At 49.5% G+C, this 20,842-nt stretch overlaps 1 protein-coding gene across 1 annotated transcript in view; it reads left to right on the forward strand.

Annotated features, from left to right (window-relative positions):
- SNX30 (sorting nexin family member 30) overlaps positions 1–20,551 on the forward strand; it is a 103,275-nt gene extending 82,724 nt beyond the window's left edge. The window contains exons 7-9 of the mRNA XM_065946478.1: positions 3,073–3,159; positions 10,948–11,100; positions 14,388–20,551. Coding sequence (XP_065802550.1) covers positions 3,073–3,159; positions 10,948–11,100; positions 14,388–14,447 — 300 coding nt within the window. The 3' untranslated portion in view covers positions 14,448–20,551. The remainder of the gene's footprint in view (positions 1–3,072; positions 3,160–10,947; positions 11,101–14,387) is intronic.
- Positions 20,552–20,842: the final 291 nt, after the last annotated feature.

Here is a 20,842-nt window from a genome sequence, read left to right on the forward strand (position 1 = left end):
TTTACTCAATGTCTCTAATTAAAAGTCTCCTTTCATTGCGGTCCTCCCTGGCCACCCAGTGTGCAATTCGCCATCTTCCAAACCCTCAGTGCTCCACATCTTTCTTTCCTGTTTTCGTTTTTCCTCCTGAACACCTAGCATTACCTTCCAGGGTCTTATGTTGATTATATTTTATCTGTGTATTATCTGCCTCCTCCCTGGAATGTCAGCTCCACGAAGGCAAGGGTTCTGTGTGTTTGGCTCTCTGCTGTATCTCCAGCACTTGGGTAAATGAAGAAATGTTAAAGCAAGACAGAAATGGGGTGGGAATGGCCGTACAGACCAGGGACAGAAGGCCACAGGGTGGGACGCATGTATCCCCGTATCCACTAGCATCCGAGAGCTCTGTCGATCTCTGTGAGAAGCTCAGAGGGTAAAGGTCTTCTGCCCATCACTCGGTGCTGGAGGAACTTCTCTGCAGATGCCGACCCAGCACCTTGAAGGCCCTTTCACTCCACTGAAGGCTGAGGCCCCGTCAACCAGAGGCCAGTGTGGCCAGGTCCATCGGCAGATCCTGTGCTGTTTCGGGAGGGAGGCCAGTCCCTTCAGACCACTGCCCGTGGTGTGCGAAGGTGCTCCCAGCAAGGACGGTAGTCTTCAGCAGTTTATCGTAATTCAGAACAGGTTGCCCTGGCTGGCTGACAGTCAGGCTGGGGAACCACCCGCTCTGGAATTCAGCTGCAAAGCCCGAGTGAGTCACCTCTGTGCTCTTAGCCAGGGGTGTGGCCTCAGCCAGGTTGCTTCCTGGTGCCTCAGTGTTCTTGCCTGTAGAGCGGGGATAGCACCCTTTCACATCCGCAGGGTTGTGGTGAGATTTTGTGGTTGTTGTGAGTTTTTTCTGCAGTCCAGTGAGGTAGGGGTGCTCGCCCAGATCCCCTCTTCAGGCTTCAGGAGAAGGCTGTGTTCCGGTTGCTCCAGGCTTGCAACCTGGAGGAGGAGACAGGGCCCTTACCTCTCCTCGGCCCACGCAGGCCTGAGGAAGGGAGGGAGTGTGGCTGAGTCTTCGGCCCCCTCGTCTGCCTTGAGGGGAGGGAGAGGCTGAGCTGAGTGGAGTTGACAGGACTCCTGTCACCATCCCTCCCTGCCTGAGGGCCTGGGCAACCTCATCAGAGAGACTTGAGATGCTCTCAGCAGAACTGAGGAGAGGAAGCGTCCCACACTGTGCTTACTGTGTTTTGAAGGCATTTTAAGAGCATTTCTAGCTTTGGCTGGGAGTTTCTTGCCACACTGACAGGGGTGTGTCATTGGGACAGCTCATTGTGGAGTCCTGTTCCCAGCCTGGATACACGCGCTTTCCCCCAAACCACGTGAGGCCTCCTGCGAAGAGCGTACAAGGCAGAACCAGATTCCTCAACAACACCCCCCCATCCCTGTCCTCCCGGCCCCCCAGGGAGCCACATTTGCGTCCCCACGGAGAGCAGCTACTGCTGACACCAGACCAGTAGGTTTTGAACGCTTTCGGCTCTGTGAAATCTAGAAAGGAGCCCTGGCTTTTTTGTTCTTTTGTGTTAACTTTATAGATTTGTTCCGTCCAGTAAGACAGCCGCTTGCCATCGGTGGCTATTTCAGTTTAAACTCAAATTAGGGAAAATTAAAGATTTAAATCCAGTTCCTCAGCCACATTTCAAGAGCTCAGTCGGCATGTGGGCCTAGCGGCCCCTGTGCCGGTCCATGCAGGTCGTGGAACCTCTCCATCACAGCAGAAGGTTCTAGGCCCAGAGGCTGAGGAGTGTGGGGAAGAGACCTCAGAGCACCTACGAGAAAGCTGAGAGGAAAACAATGAAAAGCGAAGCTGTTTCAGGTTTCATCTCATGTTCTTCTTGTGGTGAAACACTTCTCCAAGTAAATACTTAAGGGAGAGTTGAGGTTCCCCATGTTGACGCCTTCCATGAGAAGGTTGTCTCCAGAGCGTCGTCAATGACTCAGTCACTCATCACATTTCAGCACGTTTTACATACGGACTGAAGGTGTCCACTGCGGTGGCTGAGGAGCGGCCCCCTGCCACCAGACTCCATGCTCTGCTGGAGAACGTGAGATTAGAAATTCAGAGCACTTTGCGTCTTCTGAGTCAGTAGCAAAGAAAGTTCTTATTACTCTTGGTTTGCCACTTGTGGTTCTATTAAAAGAAGAAAAAGAAACCCTTGGATTAAACGTGCTTTTCTATAAGGTTGACCATCAGCTTTTCTGTTCTACCTGCTGGGATCTGAGCGGCAGAGACAGAGGGAGGCGCCCAGGGCATAAGTTTAGGGACTCACACTCAGGGGCCAGCCTTGTACTTGCACGGACCCAGGACTGAGTGTCTTACAGCTTGCATCCTGGGCGCTTGGCTTACCTCCCCCTAGTCCTGCCCCAGCTGGCCCCTGCGGCCGTGCAGCGCTGGGTCTGGCAGTCTCCCCACGTGGTCGCAGGGCTTCTGGGCTCGTCCGTGGCTCTTTGAGCACAGGCAGCCTCATGCTGTGTCCACACGTCTCCCGTGGCCGGAACCCTCAGGTCCGAGCTGTGTATCTTTGCTCTTCAAGTACCCGGCCCAGAGTGGAGGACAGATACGTGGCTAATAGTGGATCAATGAGCAGCTCAGTCCATCAGGGGTCAACTTGATGAATTAAAGAGACAAGAACTCTCATGACTTAGACTTTTCCAGTAACAGTTCAGACAACGTCCCACCTTGGCACCTGCCAGGCTCCTTGTCCCAGCACAGCTGAGGTCTCTATGCACCGGGGCGCTGAGGGTCCCCTCATCCGCATACCTGTGGAGTGGGCACCGCTCCCCCCACCCACCCTTCCCTGGGATTCTGTGACTTTGAGCATCAGGCTGAGTTACTGCGCTGGAAAGCTCCACCTCTGAGCACGGTTCTCCTCTCCCTCCGCCCCCGGCTCTCTCCGGAGCCGATGTCAGCCACGACCAGACCATCCTAGGAACCAGAGCCTGTGTCAGCCATGGCCAGACTGTCCTAGGAGCACGTGGCGGAGGCTTGGGCAGGTATGGGTGCAGAAGCAATGGCTGTGCTCACGCTTCCGTTTCTCCCGCCCGCAGAGTGTGCTGAAGAAGAGGGACCACGTACAAGCCGAGTATGAAGCCAAACTGGAAGCTGTGGCTCTGAGGAAGGAAGAGCGGCCCAAGGTCAGGGGACCCCCCGGGGGCGGGCGGGCTGTGACACCCCACGGGTGTGCCGGGTGGATTCATGTCCCCTGATCAGTATGACCAAAGCGCCCAGTGCCGGCTGGGTGGGGTTGATGCTGTTCTTTTCCTCTCTTTGCTCCCTTTTATGTCCGATGTACACTGGGGGTTGAGCTTTTTATTACTGTTTCCTGGGATTTTGGATTTTTTTGAGGTTTCCAGCTCTGCAGTTCAGAGGCAGTTCCTGTCTATGAAATGGGACTGAGGAGAAAGGCGAACGGTCTAGATCAGTGTCCTCAAAAGTGTAGTTTGTGGAATGGTCCACAAACTGTAGCCCAGCCCAAAGCAGAGAAGCCGAGAGGTCCACTGTTAAGTGCTGTGTGCTCAGCCGCCCTCTGCCTGCAGCTGCCGGCCCCGCTGACTGGCTCCAAGCCACTCCTCTGATTTTCTGGAACACAGTGCAGCCTGCTGAGCCCACATCTCCATCTCACTTAAAAGAATGACAGGGGACACTGTATTTAAAAATCTCACTGTTAACAATTTAGCTTCTAAATAAAAGTACAGAAGTCCCTTTTCCTGGCAAGGGATGGAAGGAGAGACAAGAAGTTCTGCCACTAGCCCAGCTTGGAAGCTGAAAATCCTATGTTTCAAAGATGTCACTTAAATAGTTCTATCAGCCGTCCTCCCTACTCAGCACCCCTGTAAGCTCTTTCTCAGAGGCCAGTTTGTCTTTTGGTAGATGTTCAGCCCAGTTTGGGACGGCGCCTTACCAAAGACAGGAACTGAAGGGTATGAGTAATAGGCCGAATTAAATGCTGACTGGGCCCTGGACTGCTGGCGGCCTGCGGGTCACACCCACCTGGGAGCAGAGGAAGCTGCTGTTTCTGGCTCCCGAGTTCCACCCAGCCAAGCTGGGGGGCTCGGGCCTCACACTGTTCCCTTTTGCCGTCCTGGGTGACTTCTCCTCTCCTCCCAGTGGGCGTTGCAACCTTCCTGCTGCCGTTGCTCTCGCCTCCCTGGGGCATCAACTCGCTCACACGTCAGACTCATTCTCTCCGCCAGAAGAGTTCTCCCAAGAGGGGGAAGGGTTTCTTTCCAGTCTGGAAGTTCCAAACATTCCTGCACCCTCAGCACAGCGTGGGGGTGGGGGCACAGCGTCTGTCTTCCCTCTGTCTCGTGGGATTCTGAATCACTCCAAAGTGAACTTGCTGCTCAGGTAGCCATGGTGATACTTAACAAAGCAGGGGCCACCACCATGATTCACCGCTAAGTGTAATCCACAGTGGGGTCTGGGGCAGCCGCTGCTTTGCTGGACCGTGGAGGGCTTGGTTGGCGGCCTGTTCAATCCACCACCGTTTGGTAGATGGAGCACAGGATTGAAATCAGATGGCCCTGGGTTTGAATCCCCACTCTGTCCCCCAGCTCAGAGTTTTGCTGGTTTTGCTCACCAGCCTCTGTGGGATTCATCCATGTGATTGCTGTGAAGATGGGAGAGTCAGTCTAGTATCTGATGCAATAGCAGAAGCTCTGCTGGTGGGTCCTCTGTTGTCCAGACTGGCTCCCATTGCCTCTAGTAGGAATGCTGAATGAGAGTTTCGTTTTCTAGGTTTGTTGCCACTTTTTTTTTTTTAATTAAAAACTTTTTTTCTGAGTGCACTGTTGGGGGCATTGTTTCCCTGTGTCCCAAAGTGTCCCCTGCATCCCCAGACCTCCCAGACGTCTGTGGCAGCAGAGAGACAGCTGCTATGGGAAGTGAGCAGCTTAAGGGTTGGCTGTGTTCTGTTTAATGTCTTATGTTTGAGCTTCACTTTGCAGAGCTGCTGGTGGTGAGAAGAGAGCCAGGCTTTCAGGAAGCGGTCAGGGCTGATGCTTCCCCAGGACTCAACAGCTTCTACTGTTGGTAACCGTCATGGGAGCAGGACTGCTCACAGGTCCATCCCAGGGCTGCAGACAAGGAAAGGACTCCCACCCAAAGATGGGGAGTCCTCACGGGGAGGCTGGGGTCTGGGCTGGAAAAGAGAAGATCTGAGGGAGTCTGGGGGCTGACTTCCTTTTGAGGTGAAGTCTTGAAAGGTTGCTCTGAAGAGTGAGGCAGAGTTGATTTTATGTGAACCCATGGAGAGGTATTGAAAACTGACCACTTCTCAGTAACCCAGGAGAAGGAGTTGGTCTCTTGGGTCTCAGTGTCCCTCCCTGGGATTTCTTTCATAGGGGAGTGGATGCCTTTGGACAGAGGACTGAGCCCTGTGACTCCGGCTGTTTGCCGGGTGGACGGGGAGCCCGGTGGCTGCGGCTTCTAGGTGTGTGCCGTGCTGGGGGCAGGCAGTGATGAGGCCTCTGGAACAGGGGGAAAATGTTTGTGTCATAGAATTTAAAGATTGCTTTGGTTTTAGGTGGAGGAAAGTCTGCAGACCCTGAGGTGGTTTATCCTCAGGCACGTGGAGCTTTGATTGTGCAGAATTGGCTTCCTTATTTTAATTTTGATTTTAATTTGCAGAAATGAAAATGCACTGAGCAGGGAGGGAGCTGGCTGCTTTTTGCTGCCTCTGTCGGGACCACGGACTTTGGGAAATCTGAGAAATTGCCCTTCCTTAGAAGCTATCAAAGGGACACTATCAAAGCTATTAGTGGAAACAGAGGGGGCCCAAGGAATTGCCTTTAAAACTGGGTGGGAAGCATGTATACTCTAATGTGGACTCCTGTGAAGGTAAACCACGGGGGATCAGGCACATTATATTCTGTGTTTGACTCTTTGCAAATGCTTATATAGTCACATGTTGATTCAAAAAATTAAAAAAGGAGAGATGCCAAGAGAGAATGTTTTATGAAAAGTTAGAAGAGAGAAGGGCTGTTCCAGACCCCGACCCACTGAAGCCTGGTACCGGATCCGGTGCCTGGTACTGGATCCTTCCAGAGGCTGTTGGAGGTGGGTAGCATCATTGCAGACGGAGGTGTGTGGTGTGGGTGTGGATGGAACAGAAGACAAGATGTACCGCTTCTCAGGGTGAGCTCGGGAGAGGAGGGGAAGGAGTGCTGGAGGTCACTTGGACGAGCCTCTCAAAGGTGGTGGGCCTTTACAATTTCTCAGAACCACCAGAATGGTGAATGTTCTGGAATGAGGGGGATGTGGCAGTGGGTAGCAAGAACTCCAGTTCTGAAATAGCAGATAGAAACAAGGGGACTTCTGAATATGGAGCTTCCACAGGCCTGAGAGTTCTGCAGGAGTGTCTGTGGTTTCCAGATACCTCTGCTGAGTGAGGAGAGGCACGCCTGATGACTCCCAGTTCTCTGCACAGGAGCCATGACCTCAGTCTGGTGTAGGAAGCCAGAGTAATCCGCCACAGCAGGGCAGGGCTCTGTCGCCTCCATGGTTTAATTCCTACAACAGCCTCTATCAATGCAGTTCCCACCTTACAGATGAGCAGCCAGGGCTCAGGGGACTTGTGTGACCCACCCACAGAAGCTCACGCGTGGTGGAGCTGGAATTGGACCCTCGTTTGTCTGGTTTCCAAGCTGGAGCCCTTTATCCCCCCTGCGAGGGCTCCCAGCAACCTTTGCTTCATTGAGGGGGAGGCTTCCTGCTTTTGGAAGATGTGTGGCTGATGGCGGAGGGGCTGGGGGGAGAACCTGGGCCTGCCTGGGCTCTTAGTCTGTGTCTGCCCGTCCATTCAGCCATCGTGCGTGTGAGCTCAGGGCTCCTCTCTCCTCAGCGTGTCCGCTCTTCTCAGGTCTCGGGCGCTCACATTTCCCTCCTCGCCAGCCATTCTCTGAAGTTTGCTTCTTTTTATCTATTTTTTTTTTAAAGTGTTCTTACTGAATATTTGCCAAATTCAGTAGCCTCTTTCAAACTTTACCCTGCCTCAATGTTTTCTTAACTTCTCTTCCATCTCACAGGTCACATAGAAAATGTAAATATTTGTATGGAACATTGGGTTTGAAGACCAGATTGATTGAAAATGGAGGTGGCCAGCTCTGACTTCCTAGGGGGCTGGGGGGGGCGGTGGGGGAACCAGTATTGCTTTTGTTGACACGGCACCAGTTAGGAAGCTCTGCCTGTTTTTCAGTTAGCAGCACGTGACTGAGAAGACGACTGTCTTGAATTGACTCTGTCATTGGTCCCAGTCCCTGTCCCCCAGCAGCCATGAGTCCCCTCTTTCCCCTGGTACTGGGGTCATGTCTGCCTTACGTAATCTTTGCGGACTTTATTAACCTACTGTCATCATGGGAGCAGATAATATGACGTCTCCAGCCTACCTCCAAGAAGGAAACTTAGAGATTCACATGTAGGGCCGAGCAATACCTGTTTCATGGAAAGAGCTCAGTGATAGATTTCTCATTGAATGCTGAGTGAATTCACATTCCCGCCCTGCTCTCTAGCACAGATATATGCTTTATCTCCTCCCGTGTTACCCTTCTCCCTTCACTCCATAACTCATATTGTGTAATGGAATTTCTCATGAGAGGTAAGGGAACCAATATGAAGAATGTCCTCTCTTCAGAAATTTTGGTCTCATGAGGTCTCCTCTGGGGCTTCCCAGGTGGCTCAGTGGTAATGAGCTCCTGCCAATGCAGGAGCCATGAGAGATGCAGGTTTGATCCCTGGGTTGGGACGATTCCCCTAGAGAAGGAAATGGCATCCCACTCCAGTATTCTTGCCAGGATAATCCCATGAACAGAGGAGCCTGGCGGAATACAATCCACAGGGTCATAAAAGAGTTGTACATGACTTAGCGACTAAATAACAGCGAAGTCTTATCTGGACACTTTTTTGTCCTCCTTGGTGTGTTGTGAGTGGCAGCACCAGCCATTAGCATTGGATATTTTCATCTCTAACCCCTCCAGACAATACCTCTAAGAGTATCTCAGTCAAAAAATCGAAACACTGAGATAGGAGGGAATGCTGGTGGTTGCTCATGGGTAGACTGAGACACCATCCAGAAAGAAACAAAAACAAGAGGAACGCAAGCCCCAGCGGCCCTTCTCTCCATAAAGTTGGCCAGTTCAGTAGCTGGTTACTTCAGAGTACAGCTCACCTCTTAACACAGGATTCCTGTTATTCTCTTCTTTTAAACTCCCATTCCCCCCACCTCCTCCATCCTCGTGCTTCTGTGGCTCTGCTCGCTCTGACTTATTTCCTGCTTCTGTGTCCGGGTTTCTTAATAACTTTTGCTGACTCCTTTAGTAACCCTGTATGTGTAGACCCTTCCAGGAGTTCTACTCTTTGTTCTCTGCCAGCTGGGGTTCTCTCTCTCTCTCTCTCTCTGTCTTTGGGGGTCTGTGGCCTGTGAGCTGTTCCTGAGGTGGGTCCAGGGGTTGTCTCACCTCTCGTCACTTGTCTGTCCCTCTGGAGCCACAGGTCCCCACTTCCACCATCTTTTTTTTTTTTTTTTTAACATTTATTTGTTTGACTGGGTCTTAGTTGTAGCACGTGGGATCTCTGCCGGGTCATGTGGGTCTTAGTTCCTGGACCAGGGGTTGAACCCACGTCCTGAATAGCAAGGTGAATTCTTAACCGCTGTAACACTGGGAAAGTGCCTCCGCCATCTAAGTGTCGCCTAAGTGGTATTCCTCCCATCTCCCCCGTCCACGTTGTCCTCACTCTCCAGCTCCTCCTCACAGTGTGCGTGTCACAGGCTCCAAGTGAAGTGAAAGCCCTTGAACCATCTCCCCTCCGTGTCCAGCCACATTTGTTTTCTTCCCACCTAGACTCTGGGTGACTTGAGACAAGATCTGCCTTCTGAGACTTCAGCACTTTCATGTCCCCCCCTGTACCCCATGTGGAATATGTTGGGAAAATGATAAGCTAAAAGCATTTCCCACATTGAGGCTCGGGTAACCATACAATCCAGAGTTTCCATCCCCAGACCAGACCCAGGCATCTTTCCTAGACGAGCACTCCCTGGAATCAGAGAGCCTACCCGCCTCTTCTCACCTGTCCAGGAAGTCTTCCTTTCAGAGCCTGGCTTTCCTCCTTGCCGCAGCAGTTTTGTTAAGCATACAGGATGTTGTTTCTGGACACTTTTCCCCAGATGCTAAAATTAGCAATGGTTGCAAGAGGAATATGGGAAGTGGACTGTGCCTGCTGGGAGGGCGGGGAGGCATCTGGAGCCTGGTTTGCTGGGTGCCTGCTGAGGCTGGTTCCCAGGATGTTTGCCAGGGATGCTCTGCAGACTTTGCAGATGCAAAGTCAAGGCAGTGTTGTTTTTACTTCAGTTTCCCCCAAGGTGGCCAAGAGTAACAGGTGAATCAGCAGGGAAGGGCAAAAGTGACTTCGGTTCTGGCATCAGAAAATAAAAATTGTGTCCTTTATAAAATTTCCTCCAGGAATTGAAGTGCTTTAGAGGACACTTACCCCAGCCCTTAAACGTTCTTGCTTGTTTTGTTTTGCTGAGTAACTTGCAGGATCTTAGTTCCCCAATCAGGAATTGAATCTGAGTCCACAGTAGTGGAAGCACTTACCATCAATATCCTAGTCACTGAACCATCAGGGAATTCCCCAGATTTCTTTTCTTTTCAGTTGTTGCCCAGGATATCTGACTATATCTTCTTCTCTCACTCATCCTCGTCTCTCCCAGGATAGTTTCCCTGCCAGACAACACTTGAATTCCTTCACCTGGGTGGCTCCCGTTCCCCTGCTCTTGCGTACGCAGCCATGGCCCAGTGGTCTGGCTGGCAGACGGCCAAGTGCCCTCAGCACTTTGGAAACCCTGAAAGAGTCAACTCCCCCAGGCTTGCCTTGTTTCTGGGCTCCTTGCCCATAATGTCTGGGTATAAAACTTCCCTGTTGGTAGAGATTGACCTTGATGGTTACATTCGGGATCAGAGGCCCCAGCACACAAAATGTACAAGGCCTCACTTGTTTTGGGAAAGCATTTGGTAGGTGACTGTGTGACCCAGCTTTGGGCAGGTTGACTCCCTGGCTGCCATCAAAGTCCAGTGGAGCCTCTTGAGTTAGGAGAGAAGCCAGCTTTGTGTTTGGGGTACCAGGGTTACCATTTCCCATTACCTTCTTTTAAGATTGGGTGTTTTCTTTCCAACTGTGTAGAGTGGATGAAACTCACCAAAGCAAAGTGAAAGTTGTGAAATTCAGGCAACCTAGTTCTATTTTGAGAAAGTCTTCTAAACTTCCTTAAGAAAAACTAGAACTAGCCTGCTGTATATTTCTTCTTTGAATTTCATGGTTTATGGCATGCATGAACAACTTGCCTTCCATTTCCCCAGAATTACCCAGTTTTAACTCTATTTTTGATTACCTGCTATCTGAGAGTGCGTGGATAAGTCTCCAGCTGATTTGTAAAGTGGGTCAGTTGTCTTCATATTGCAGTGAATTCTCTGGTTAATGAGAAACATCATGGGTAATGGACAGTTCATGTGATGTGAAAACACCGATCTTCTGCTTTCAGTATGGGGCATCGGAGCATAGCAGGGCAAACACTGGTGTATGCTTACGAAACCTACATACACTTTCACTTACAGATGGGCAACTCCTAAAAGGAACCAAAGACCGATGACTCTGAATCACAGCGTTTCTTCTTCCTGTTTGTAAACAGACAGGCGTTTTCCCCATGAGTCACCGTTTAGCTTGGATGGGTTTGAAAATTTGGGTCAGGGATGGTACCTTTCAAAATTCCTTTCTTCACTTGGAAACCCAAGGCTATGCCTGCACCTCCAAAGGAGGGAATGTTCATGGCATTTTAAGGCAGTATTCTGGCCTCTCTCAAACGCGTGAGCACAGGGGCATGAGGTCCTTGTTGTAAATACAGAGCTCTCATGTACGCATTCCCCTCCCAGGTCCCAGCAGATGTGGAGAAATGTCAGGATCGGATGGAGTGTTTCAATGCTGATCTGAAAGCCGACATGGAGAGGTGGCAGAACAACAAGAGACAGGACTTCCGGCAGCTGCTCATGGGAATGGCCGACAAGAACATCCAGTATTACGAGAAGGTAATGAGCTGATGTTGAGACGACAGTCCTCCCCTTATTAGCCAGAGCCTCTGGTCAGGGCCTGCCAGAAGGCCAGAAGGATCCTGCCAGTCCCATCTCCTTCCCTTAATTTACATGTTTAGTCTTAGTGAGCCCCGTGTGTCCTCGCCCCGCTCTGCTAGATGCGGTGCTGGGTTTGGAACCGGGAGCCCCCCTCACGTGCCCACAGGGGTTTCACCCTGCTGATGAAACTGTGGTTTTACCCTCCAAGTCCTCTAGTTCTTCTAGCAGCTGCTTCCCAGTCAGTTGATGGAGCTTTGGGGCCCTTCAGGCTGTTCTGTGGTTCTGCACCCAAGGGTTCTTCGCATTTATTCTCCTATGGATCTCTTTGGTCATCTGGCGAAGCCTTGAACCTCCTTGCTAGAATACTGTTTGTTTTTTAAAATAGACTTTAAAATACTGTTTTTAAATACCTAATACAAAAGGATATAGGATTACAAAGGAAAACTATTAACACTAAAAAACAGGTTTTTTTTAATGAATCCCTTGACCTGTGGACTTCAAATTAAGCACCCCCAACACACACACACACACACATGCACACATGCACACACACTCGACTGTCATCAAGCTGCAGCCGAATATCCTCAGTCAAAGTTTGCCCCTAGCACATTCAATTCTAGAGCATGGTTGCTAATGAATCCTAGTATTTCTTAAAAGCTTAATGAAGATGAAGAATGGCCCAGTCATAGTTCAACAAGTAACCTGTAGACTTGAAATCAAGCTGGACAAACATTAACTCAGCTACTCCCACCACAATTCTAGAAATATGTCCTCCGCCCAAACTGGAGGAATCCATCTCCTTCAAAAACACTGATGCACTGGCCTGCTCAGAGGTAGTGTCTGTGTCTTAATTTGGAGGAGAGCTAAGGGAAAGAGTCATGGAATGGCCCTTACCTGCCAGGTCTGAGGATGGACTGTTTCAGGGGGAAAGGGGAGGGGCCATTCTCCTTTTCTCAGTACCTCTCTCCCGGACACTTGCTGTGTTTCTGAGTTGACATTGGGCTGGATGTTTTGCACATGTCAGCTTGTTAAATTTAAACTTAACCTTCACCATAACACTGTGAAGTGGATTTTAGAGGCTCTCAATTTAAAGCTGAAGACATGGAAGCTCAGCCAGGTTTTAAACCTCTGCCCAAGGGCACAGAGCTTGTGAATGACTGAACTAGGGTCAGACTTGGCTCCACTGGGTCCACAGGTCTGAGGATTCCCACACACTGTCAGTGAGGGAGACAGTCCTGCCTGCCTACAGGTGGAAAGATCATTCCAGGTGCAGCCAAGGCTTCATTCCTCTGCTGACTGGGCTGTTAGGCAGGGTGCCTGTCTCTGCCTTTGTTTCTTCATCTGAATGATGGTGAAGAAACAATGAAATGATGCCTGAGCACCTGGAATATGCCTGGCATGTGGTTGATATGCAGTGAATGGGGCTTCCATCCCTCCCTCCCACCCTCACTGTCCCCCACCTTCCCACTGCACCAGGGCCAACTCAGCTGATGTCCCCTCCTCTTCTTGGTGATTAATTCCAGTGTTCCCAGCGCACAGATCTCAAACCCAGGACCTTCATCTGTGTCCTCCCACTATACTACAAACAGGGCCCCTGTCCTGGGGCCTCGTCTTGGCAGATGCTTTTTGTGTACTATCTGTGTACCTTGTACACATCGATAGAGCAGCAGGACTCCTGCCATTAAGGACCCCTTTGTCCAGTGGAAAGTGAAAGTGAAAGTCGCTCAGTCGTGTCCTATTCTTTTCGACCCCATGGACCATACAGTCCATGGAATTCTTTAGGCAAGAATACTGGAGTGGGTAGCCTTTCCCTTCTCCAGGGTACCGTCCCAACCCAGGAATCAAACCCAGGTCTCCTGCATTGCAGGCAGATTCTTTACCAGCTGAGCCACAAGGGAAGCCCAAGAATACTCCAGTGGATAGTCTATCCCTTCTCCAGCAGATCTTCCTGACCCAGGAATCAAACCAGGGTCTCCTGCATTGCAGGAGATTCTTTACCAATTGAGCTACCAGAGAAGCCCCTGTCTAGTGGAGGAGACACGTTAAGTCAAGAATCCCACCTCTTCAGAGAGAGGCAGGCCCTCCAGGAAAAGAACAGGAAGCTGGGAGGAAAGTCGAGGGAGGCGTCATTCAGATCGGGATGGAAGAGGCAAGCAGAGTGGGCAGGAAAGTCTGAGGACATAACTTTTAACCTGAGTTGCAGAGACAAGGAACAAATATTCCAGGCAAAGGGGACAACGTATGTAAGGGTCCTGGGGTGGGAAAAAGCTTGAGCATTTGGCCAGTAGTTCACTTGGTAAAGAAAGCTGGTGTTTAGTTGGTTCATTTGTATTGTTTGAATTTTTTTTACAGTGAAAATGTTTCCATGTAATAGTTGTATAATAAAATATGTCTTTAAAATTATAAAAAGGAAGCTAGCAAGCAGGCAAGCTGGTATGGCCTTGGTCCCCGTCACCAACATAGAACCTTCCAGATGAGAGATGATGGCAGAGGTAGAGAGCGGGACCCAGGATGTCACCAACCCCACACTGGGTCTTTCTCTGACAGCAAGGTCCTCGAGGCTCCCCAGGCTTCCTTCTGTAGGGCAGGGTCTGAGTCCAGCTTCTTCTTCTCCAACTTCAGAGTCACCAAGGAAGGAAGCGGTGAGCTGTTCACCACTCCCTTCCCCCAGCTTGACTTGGGGATGTGTGTCTCCTCCCCTCTGTTCGTGTCTCCGCCTCCCCAATGACTCAGCACAGCGTCCTGCTTCACCCTGGTGCTGCCTCTCAGGAAGGCCTCGTGTAGTTCTCCACCTTAAACTGAGGTGGCTGAACGAGAGCGCCCTGAGTCACACGTCTGGCCCATTCCAAGATGGTTTCTATCCTGCCACCCACACGTGGAGCAGTGTCTCCACCCCAGATGGGAACCTGGGGCCTCACCAAGAGTTTGCAGCCTGCCTCTCTGTTCAGGTTTTGGAAGGGAGGGGATTTCTTCCAGTGAATACCTTTCCACTCACTGGGATGAGCTTTGCAGATAGTTCGTTTAGGCTTCACAGAGACATTGCTGCCTTTCCTAGAGATGGGGGAGGGGGGTGTAGTCAAAACAAGCGTCTGTGGCCTCCCTCCTTTCTGCTAGCTCTGAATAACCCGTGTAGGGCGTCATTAGGCAAAGGTGACCCAGCAGATTGACTGTGGGAGGGTAGCTCAAAGCTGACCCTGAAATCTGCATCTCCACGCTGATGCGCAGTGTGTGTGTTGTCGTTCCAGTGCCTCATGGCGTGGGAGTCGATCATCCCGCTACTGCAGGAGAAGCAAGAGGCCAAGTAAGCTCCTTCTCGGGACTACCCACGCAGGGCCTGGCACCCACCCCGGAATGTCCCTGCGGTGCCGGACACGCAGCGCCGAGAAGACAGCCACAGCAGCATCTCTCCTCGGTGTATTCCTCCCCCCCACCCCTTCGTCCGACAGTTGTTTTCCATGAGTATTTATTCCTTGCTGGAGTCCATAAAGGGCTGTCGTCATCTCTCGGCGGAAGAAGCGTGCCTCCGTGGTGTGAAGGAACCTGCTCGGTGGGACACTCCAAAGATTTGAAACTGAGGCACACGTCAGCCCTCAGCTGACATCCTGACATCTCATTACAGTCCCTTCTCTGGGGCCAGCAGAGTTGCCTGCTGAGGAAGAGAACCGGGTCCTGCTTCACCAGGCCGTGAGGAAGGCATGAACAGGAGGCAGCTCTTGCTTTCTGTGGATGCCCGGCCGCTCTGACATTGGCCTCCATGGGCCTTGACGCATCTCAGCCTGGAAGGTGGTGTCGGCGCCTCCAGGAGAAGTCCCTAATGTATATACAGTGGCCTGTGTGGCTCTGAGTGTGGCCTGCTGCCTGCCCGTCATGAGTGACACCTATGTTACGGTTTCTGGTTCATGTAGGACCGTTTAAATCGGTGACTTGGTGCGTCCACACTCAAGCCAGCCAGCCAGCGTCCTTGTCCCTATGCCGATGCCTTGGGGAGTGGAGGGAGCAGTGTTCCCCAGACTCATTTTCTGACACTAAAATGTAGTAGATTGGGAGCTATTTTGTGTAAAATGAAAGAAAAGGGTGCATTTTTCTCTGTGACGTTCTTCACCGTTCTTTTGCTTGTTAAATGTCATCAGGGTAGAGAGACAGGCCTGATAGGGGTCATCTGTTGTCTTGAAATTGGAATAACTGAGTTGTTGAGTTGCTGAGGTCAGCGGGCATATACCAAGCCCCACCTCCCATGTCCGCTTTGTGCAATTTGCCTTTACCTCACCAAAAATTGCTAGTTTTAATGTTTCCTCCTGTGTCCACTGAACGTTTGGGCAACCTTTGGGGGAGAGGCTGGCGTGTTCTTAGGATATAGTTAAGGTTTGTAAACTATAGTGTGAATGAATGCTCTACATGAAGTGCTTTAACTTTACTGTTTCCTAGTCAGAAAGAAGAGCCTGCATCCAGATGGGCCTCGAAGATGACGTGTGTGACAGCAAATTCTTTGCTTCTAGTTAAGCTCACATCTCCTCCTGGCTCCATTTGAAGCCTTCATTTCAGAGTCATAGCAGGTTTCCTTTTCAAATGTGTCAACACAAAATAGACAAAAAGGATCTCTTCCTCCAGCTTATTATCTTTCCCCTCTTGAAGTGAAACTACCTATGTCATGTTTGTGTTCTTTTGTCTGTGGCTCATCTCTATAAAATTACAAATCTGAGCCTCAAATAAGCGATAGTATTATTTTTGTTTGTTTGGTTGTTTTTAATGAAATAGCTGTGCTGAGACACTGCTGTGTTTTCAAGTGAACCTGCAAATACTGGTCAGCATGCAACCTCCTGAGGTCACTGCATCGTGCTTCCAGCTGCAGCGTTGATCTTGGGGCAGCCATGGCTGTGATGCTGGTGGGGCAGCCATTGGACAACCCAGAAGAGCTTGGTTCTGTGTTCATCATGTCTGAAAAAGTCACGGTTGAAGTGATAATGTGTGTGTCAGTTGGTACTTTCTTGCGCTGTTAGACCCCGTTTGTGCCATTCTAAAATCCTCTGATATGAATCTTCCTTTTGGTACAATTAGAGATGATTCAGTGGAGAAAAAGGGTAAGAACAGTTCATTGACCCCGAGGGGTGATTCAGTGTTTCATTCTACCTCTAAACCATCCTATTGGTGTGGCTGTAGTTGTGTGGGTCCAGCCTGACAGCTTGCTGGTAGAATCAGGGCGTGTAACTGATAGTGGGTTGATGGCCTTCTATGGATATTTGGCAGAAGACACTAGACTGTCCCAGAGGCGAACACTCATCTTGGCAAACATGCAAAGTCTTGCCTGGTGGAACGTATGCTTTAAACATGCCCGGCATGATGAATGCTTGGGAAGAACCGTGGGAGGAATTACAGGAAGACTAGACTCTAGTCTGCCGCTACTGGCCAGAGCCCACGGACGTTCCTGTGGGAGGTCAGTTGTGCAAGAAGGCAGCCCTTCAAAGAAGCCCATCAGGTTCCTTGCTGGGACGTATGGAGGTGGGTGGGGTGCACAGGCATCCTCTTACATGATTGGAGGCAGAAGACTGGTTCTGAAGCATTGTAGGCACCTTTGGCTTTTGTCTTTCTCTGTTTGGTCCCTCAGTGAAGTGCCTGCACTTTACGCCTCCAGGGAGAGCTGGAATGAGGCAAACCAACCTCTAGCGTGCCACTGTTAGCAGAGCTTGGAGGACCAGGGTACCTTGCAGCCTTCCTTGGAGGAGTGGTCATTCCAGAAAATGAACCTTTGTCCCTTACTTCTGGCTGGCATCTGATGAGGTGAGGAGGCTGGCCCAGAAGGCAAGGGATAGTAGGCAGTGGTGGAGACTCTCCAGCCCTTCGCATCCCCATGGGTCCCACCACTGAAGGTCCGCAGCCCCAAGCATTCACCTCTTTATCTCCATCATCACAAAGGTGATTCCCCATGAGAAGTGTAACCCAGAGACCTCTGTGCCAAAGACTGCCTCCTAGAGGGTTCGTCACCCTATCCTTCATGGCTCCGCAAAGTCGTGAATCACCAACTCCTGTCTTGTGTTTATTTTCCAGGAGATGTTTGCTTGAGGATGTGTCTTAACCTTAGACACATGTGGACAGGTTGAAACTTGAGTACATAGCAGTGGAGTGGAAAGTCATCCCTGTTGACTGTCCCTGGGCTGGGGAAGTGGAAGGTTCCATTCACCTGCGTTAGAAGTCCAGGCTAGGGCAGAAGAGAGGACTCGTAGAAACTGAGCAATCTTAGAGATGCAGGTGAGGTTGAATAGAGCAGTGGTGATTTATAGCATTTTCAGGACACTGCTCTTCCTTACCCCATGCTGGATTGCCAAGAAGGCTCTCAGCTACTGTGCTTAAAGCAAGGAACCTCTGCTCTTGCTCAGGCCAGGTTCGGGGTTGGGTTTTATCCTTTATTAAGACTTAACGATGATTCCTCAGATAAGTGCGATTATGGACGTGACTGGCTCGTATTTCACTGTGCTGCTCATTGAACCCGCCACACACCTTTCTTTAGCTGAAATAACAAAAACCAGCACACCTCTGGGGATGGTGGTGAATGTAACCTAAGTGTGTCTTCATGCCAAATTTCAGCCACACCCAGAGGGTGTCTTACGTGTTGTTGAGTTGAATGTGTTTTCTCAGTCGCCATCCACAAGGGGCGGAATAAAAGGCACACCTGGCCCTCATTCCTTGTGAGGCTGCCGTTTGTGTTGGAACGCCGGGCAGTTCAGTCTAGAGAACGGCACCTGCCATGTGGCTGTCTGCACGTGGGCTTGCTCTTGGGAGGGTATCAGCCCAAGAGGCACTCGGAGTTTGTATGACTTGGCCCTGCTGTTGACAGCATTGAAGTCGCGGGCACTTGATTCTGTTTTGACGCCGTTCACTGAGTCTCATGAGACTCCTTCTCTGCCCTGTATCCTGAGCTGGTGAGAGTGAAGGGAGAGCAAAGTCCAGACTAGCCCGTCTTCTGAGCAGAAACAGCCCTTTAGAGCAGCCAGGGTGAAGCCCAGTTTCAACCCATCCCGAGACCCAAACAGATGAGGCCAGTGTAGGTCTGTGTGTGGTCAGGGTAGGGCACACCAGTCCTGGTCCCCGCCTTCTCTCTCATGGCCTACTTTCAAGGTCTGTGGAAACAAGGTGATCTCATCATCAGGCTGGGGTAACTCAAAATTATGTTGGGGATTTGGGTCTACCTTCTCCCTTCCCAGAGTCCTCAAGGGGCCACCAGGTGGAACACACCCGCTTACTCACTCACTGACTCTGGTCTCTTCTTCCGACGGCATTTCCCTCAAATTTGCCTGCCACCCTCTGGGCCAGACCTACAGATGGAGCTGGGTGTGTTGGAGCTGTTCACCTCCTTATGGTTTTGAATTCAGTGAATTTAAGGAACTTTTCATCAGCCCACCCAGTAGGTAGCCAGCTTTTTAGGCTGAGGGTACTTGGTCTCCCCATGTTGCACAGATCAGCTCAGGCACAGGGTTGTCTATGTTAGAAAAGCTTTGGGGGAGGGGTGTTATGGGGGTGTGACTGTTCTCTCAATCGTACATGTTTGAAATGTTCTCTGGGTATGACTGTCTAACCCTTTCTGTGTGGCAAAAAAAAAAAAAAAAAAAAATGTTATCCAGGTAGTTTTTACTACCATAGCTAGCCTGTAAATAAGTGCTTGGAAAAAATAACTCTAACAAACCAGTAAGATATTTGTCTCATTCATAAACATTGTTTATTTAGCACTTGAAAATCAACAAATCCAGACTTTTGGACATGCCACAGACTGTTAAAAGCCTAACTGTACTTTCTGAGAATTTGTCAACACCTACTAATATGCCTTATTCTTCAACTACTGTTTTTTAGATTCTGGATAGAAAAGAGTTTTTAGAGATGTAATCAGTTGTTCAGTTTAAACACTTGAGGCCTAACCTAGCCAGTCTTCATTTCTCTTAAAGAAACAAGCCAGAAAGTGAGGTTCATAATTAGGGCTGCCTTTTGGGAAGAGAAAACTAAGTATTGCTATTGCCAAATGATATTTTTTGATAATGTCAGGAGATACAGGGACCACAAAACCTTTTTTGTTGTTGTTGTTTTCAAGTGTGAAAGATGCATTTAGTGCCTTTTGGCACATTTTTTATTGTAGAGGATATTATGGTATCAGCATCGACAAATCACAGATACAAAGAACTCTATAGATGATGACAATATTAAAGGTTTACCCCGATTCTATAGGGCAGCTTTTTAAAAGATACCGTGGGGGCCTCCGAGTAGCGTATTTTACATAGAAATTCTCCACTGGTTGAAATGCCAAAAAAACAACGAACACATGGTGTTGACTCACATAATTTAGTCCTCTGTCACAGAGCTTTTGCTATTAATAAAAGCCAGCGGTTGGGTGTCACACAGTGCACCTCTCCAGGCACTGTGGCCCTCTCACCAGGTGATTCTGGGCCCCCTGTAGGCCGGGTGTGAGCAGGTAACCCAGCCAACACCGCTGCGTGACAGGCTGGCTCACAGTCTCAGACCATCCCTCCAGTCACAGGTGATGCTGGAAGGAGGGAAGGGGGCTCGCTTTTTCCCCAGTGGGGAAGTGAGGAGGAGATAGTACACTGCAAACGAAAAATGTGACCCAGGGGGACGAAGGGAGGCCCGTGTCAAGTGACAAACCAGCATCTCGGAGCAGTCAGCGCCATGCCCTGGGCACCCCAGGGGTTCGGTCCTGCCTTGTACCGCCCCGTCCTCTGTCCCTGGATGTCTGTGTGTTGGGGGTGTGTTCAGACATGGGGTACATCTGATAGATTCCCATGAAATAAACTGCCAGCAAACTTTCTAACTTTTAACTGTTGGGGGGCGGGGGAGGGAAAAACCCAAACCTTTTTGCTTAGGTCATGTCCAAATTATCGACTGTTTATTATTTGAGAAATCATTCTTTACACTTAAAATTTTAAAAGAAAATCCTTGAGGTATTGATGAAGTCCTCCGTGTAAATGTGTTCTATCCATGCTGCCATTAAGCCAAATCAAAAGCTGTGAAGAAAAAAAAAATGTGCTTGAGAATGTGTGTTGTAGATGAGAAAGTGATTTACAGATCGAAGTCTTTGTTTCATGAAGCTACCAAACTTTAAAAAGAATGTCACCTTTTTTTGTTTGTTTATTACAGAACCCAGAGATTATAAAAAGAAAAAAAAAATTCTTGTTGCATTTTTGATGCTGGCATGAGGTTTTTGTCCACTTTTTTTCATATCTGTGTAAAAAAAAAAATTCTGTCCATTGTTTATTATGGGATTAGTATTACATTTCAAGGTAAAACAAATGAATTTGTATTGCTTGATAAAAACTATTAGCTTGTAAATTTTAAAAAGGTTTCTTTACCTCAATTAACTTAAAGTAATGGACCAATAAACCTATAAAAGATGCTTTCTTTACCTTGAGTCATGTTCCATTTGTACGGCTTTATAGTACAGAACATGCATGACTCTTAATCCTATTTTCTTATTTTCTCTAAGGAGGTATCCATTTATAGGCACGAATCAGGATATGCAAAGCAACAGGAAAAAATACCTTTGAACTGTTTTATTCTTCATTTCTATCCTCAATTTACCCTCTCCTACATCTTACAAGATGGCACTGATCTGAGAAGATGAAGAAACCACCTACTGTCCATCTGTAACTGTGATTGGCAGGAAGGCTGGCAGCTGGCCTAGGTAACTACATGAAGGATTTCT

Source organism: Muntiacus reevesi, chromosome 10 (genome assembly GCF_963930625.1).
Source record: "Muntiacus reevesi chromosome 10, mMunRee1.1, whole genome shotgun sequence".
NCBI lineage: Eukaryota > Metazoa > Chordata > Mammalia > Artiodactyla > Cervidae > Muntiacus > Muntiacus reevesi.